Raw genomic sequence first — 3,221 nt, 5'->3', positions numbered from 1 at the left:
CTATTGTGGCTCACATGGTTGGTAGCTGGGTGAGACTGATGGTTACTTCTAGCCACATTAAAAGCCAGTTTACTGTCATGCTAGTGTGTTTGGATTGCTTGTGCTCCTGAAGATGAAACACAGGGAGGTTCTTTGAAAGTATGAGAAGGCTCTTGTAAGAAAATGGAACGTATGCCTTTGAACAAGTTTACATGTCCCGGTCAATATTGAATGAAAGTAATTCTAAGAGTTTTACAAGGTCTTTATTCTTTAATGCTCCCGAGAGGTATGCTCCTTTATGAGCATCCTCTTCAGAGCACTTTTGACATCTTTGTTCCTCAAACTATAGATCAGTGGGTTGAGCATAGGATTGAAAAGGCTATGGAATAGCAAGAGATATTTCTTCTGCTCATTGGAGTTCCCATGTTGAGGCCCGATGTACATGGCAATGGCTGTACCATAAAAGAGTCCAACAACACAGAGATGGGAGGAACAGGTAGAGAAGGCTTTCTGGCGCCCCTGGCGTGACTGGATCTTCAGAATGGCACACAGAATATGAGCATAAGAGACCACAATTGAAGAAAATGGTCCCACAAGCACAGACGCAGCCCCAGCCAAAACCATGATCTCATTGATGTGGGTGTCTGAACAGGCAAGTTTGAGAACAGCTATAATTTCACAGAAAAAGTGATTTACTTTTTGAGATCCACAGAAGGGCAGTGGTAATAGTAATACTAGATGGACCAGGGCCAGAAGAACTCCTAAAATCCAGGAAGTCGCCAGTAGGATAATACAAATTCTCCAGCTCATGATGGTAGAGTATCGGAGGGGGTGGCAGATGGCCACATACCGATCATAGGACATCACCACTAGGAGCAGACATTCTGTGTGTGCAAATGTCAAAAAGAGAAAGGTTTGCGTCATGCATCCAGCAAAGGAGATGGGCTTGGCTGGATCTAGAAGGTTCACCAGCATCTGGGGCACAGTGTTGCAGGCATAGGCCATGTCAACGATGGCCAAGTGGGACAGGAAGAAGTACATGGGAGTGTGGAGTCTGGAGTCCAGGCAGATAAGGCCCACGATGGTCCCATTCCCCAGCAGGGTGAAGGCATAGAACAGGGAGAAGAGGGCAAAGAGGAACATCTGCATCCTTGGGCTGAGCGGAAATCCCAAGAGAATGAACTGTGTAACCGAGGTATGATTTCCCATTTCCCTGTGAAAGAGACAAAGAACCTCACCAAGTTTGAACACAGTGTGAATGTTCAAGGTAGGTTTTTAAACAGTGCACCTGTGAGTGCTTTTTTCAGAAATTCCTTCACGATATTCTTTTATTTTTATTTTTATTTTGCAATACAATTCAGTTCTACATGTCAGCCATGGATTCCCTTGTTCTCCCCCCTCCTGCCCCCCTCACCTTCCCCCAGCCCACCTCCTCCAGGGCAAACCAGTGGTAGAGCGCTTGCCTAGCAAGCGCAAGGCTCTGGGTTCAGTCCCCAGTTCCAGAAAAAAAAAAAAAAAAAAAAAAAGAATCAAGGACCTTCACGATATTCTTGACCTGCTAATCACTAACTAAAATTTTTTGTATGTTCCAAATGAATCAGAAGGAAATGTGCATTCTATACTCTAAATGCTAATACCATATTACATTTTCGGCAAATACTGCTTTCATGTTCAAAGCAGTTTTCATCAAAACGTGTTCATAAGTTCCCATCATGGTGGTGGATGTATGGTTCAGTTGCATCAGACAGGTGGGTACATGTGTGCTGTGCATGGTCATTTTCATGTGGAACGAAGGTGAGGAGTGAGCATGCCAATGACAGAAGTATCAAATTTTCTTACAAATGCAAAGTATGTTATAATTTTGATCTTTACTGGCCTACATTTCAGTACTAATAAGATGCAAACAATAATGTCACACTTGAATAACATAGAGAGATTGGAAGGTTGTTATAACTCTAGCTAAGCTTATGTTAGGGACCACTGGGTCTTTTCATTTTTGTTCCCACAGATGGGCACAGGGTCAGAACAGAGTTATCTTTGCTTCTGTTACATTCTATACTTCATTTTATACACATATACTTCCCTATCCACACTCAGAAAATTCTGTTGTCTCTCCCAGATCCTGCTTAAGAAACATCTGTGTAACACAAGCTCAAAATGAGTACATGTATTTATTTGCCTGAATTCTAATACTGTTCAGTGTACTTGTCATATTGTCTTTTATTCTGGCCTATTCCATCCAGTTTCATCAGTAAAAATGCTATGTAAATAATTTAATGATATTTTTACGCTTTCAATAAAATGTTGATCTGAACCAAAGATTAGAGCTTAGACCTTCACTGTAGATTCATATTTTGTTATGTATAGGTAAGGACAATGTAAATTAATTACCTTATGATCCCAGTGGTATCTTCTTTTGCAGCTGTTCAGTTGTTTAAAACCCTTCCAAAAGAGAGTCCAGAATTCATGTGAACTTCACATTTAAAATTAAAAATATCAGAAAACTCATAACTTAGTTCCTCTCAATATGTCTCAGCTATATTTTAATAATTGAAAGGTTTCATGACCAAGAGTGAATAAATTTTTGTTTTACTTTAAGTCAAATACAAGAAATTATAGAGAGACAATATCATCTTAGTCCATGAAATGTATTTGTGACTATTGGAATCATCTCCCACAAAGGTAATTGCTTTATAAGGATTCAAATTTATTCCAGTTGATCTTTTACATGAGAGATTCATTAACCATTTATTAAAGACAGATTCCTGTATCATTGGAGGAGATAAAATAGGATGCTAATTCAACTAGAGGATTCAGTTAATCCAATGTATAGAAAAGTGGTTATTTATTTCAATACAGTTTTTCGCTAATATTTGGAAGCAATGAAGATAAAATATTGCTTTCATGTTCAAAACAACTTTACCTAAAGTTTAGAATATATTAGTAAGTTACCTTCATTGTAAGATATTTCTAAAATTTCATATGATGAATGCAGAGTCAAATAAAAAAGAACAACCCAGTGAGCACTAATCTAAGTTAATTATTCACAAAAGCACACACTGTAAAACCCATAGACATTTGCTGAACATGCACTATATTCTGCTATATGCTGTGGTGGCAGATGTAGGAGGTATCCCTCCTCGCCAGCACAGGTAACCTTCTTGTTGAAAGGTACACACACACACAATAATTCTCCCACTTCTTTCCCTCAGAAAAAGGAGTTTCACATTCAAGAATATATC

The 3,221-nt window shown here is 39.0% G+C and overlaps 1 protein-coding gene across 1 annotated transcript; it reads right to left on the bottom strand.

The window, feature by feature from the left end:
* Positions 1 to 249: 249 nt before the first annotated feature.
* On the bottom strand, positions 250 to 1,188 carry LOC128099532 (olfactory receptor 13-like). Its single transcript, XM_052721496.1, has one exon. It carries the CDS (start codon positions 1,186 to 1,188, stop codon positions 250 to 252), a length of 939 nt encoding a protein of 312 aa, XP_052577456.1.
* Positions 1,189 to 3,221: the final 2,033 nt, after the last annotated feature.

Source organism: Peromyscus californicus, unplaced genomic scaffold (genome assembly GCF_007827085.1).
Source record: "Peromyscus californicus insignis strain IS unplaced genomic scaffold, ASM782708v3 Scaffold_6__1_contigs__length_162567912, whole genome shotgun sequence".
Classification (NCBI taxonomy): Eukaryota; Metazoa; Chordata; class Mammalia; order Rodentia; family Cricetidae; genus Peromyscus; species Peromyscus californicus.
The sequence above is the reverse complement of the archived record's forward strand: the minus strand, read 5'-3'. Positions and strand labels throughout refer to the sequence as shown.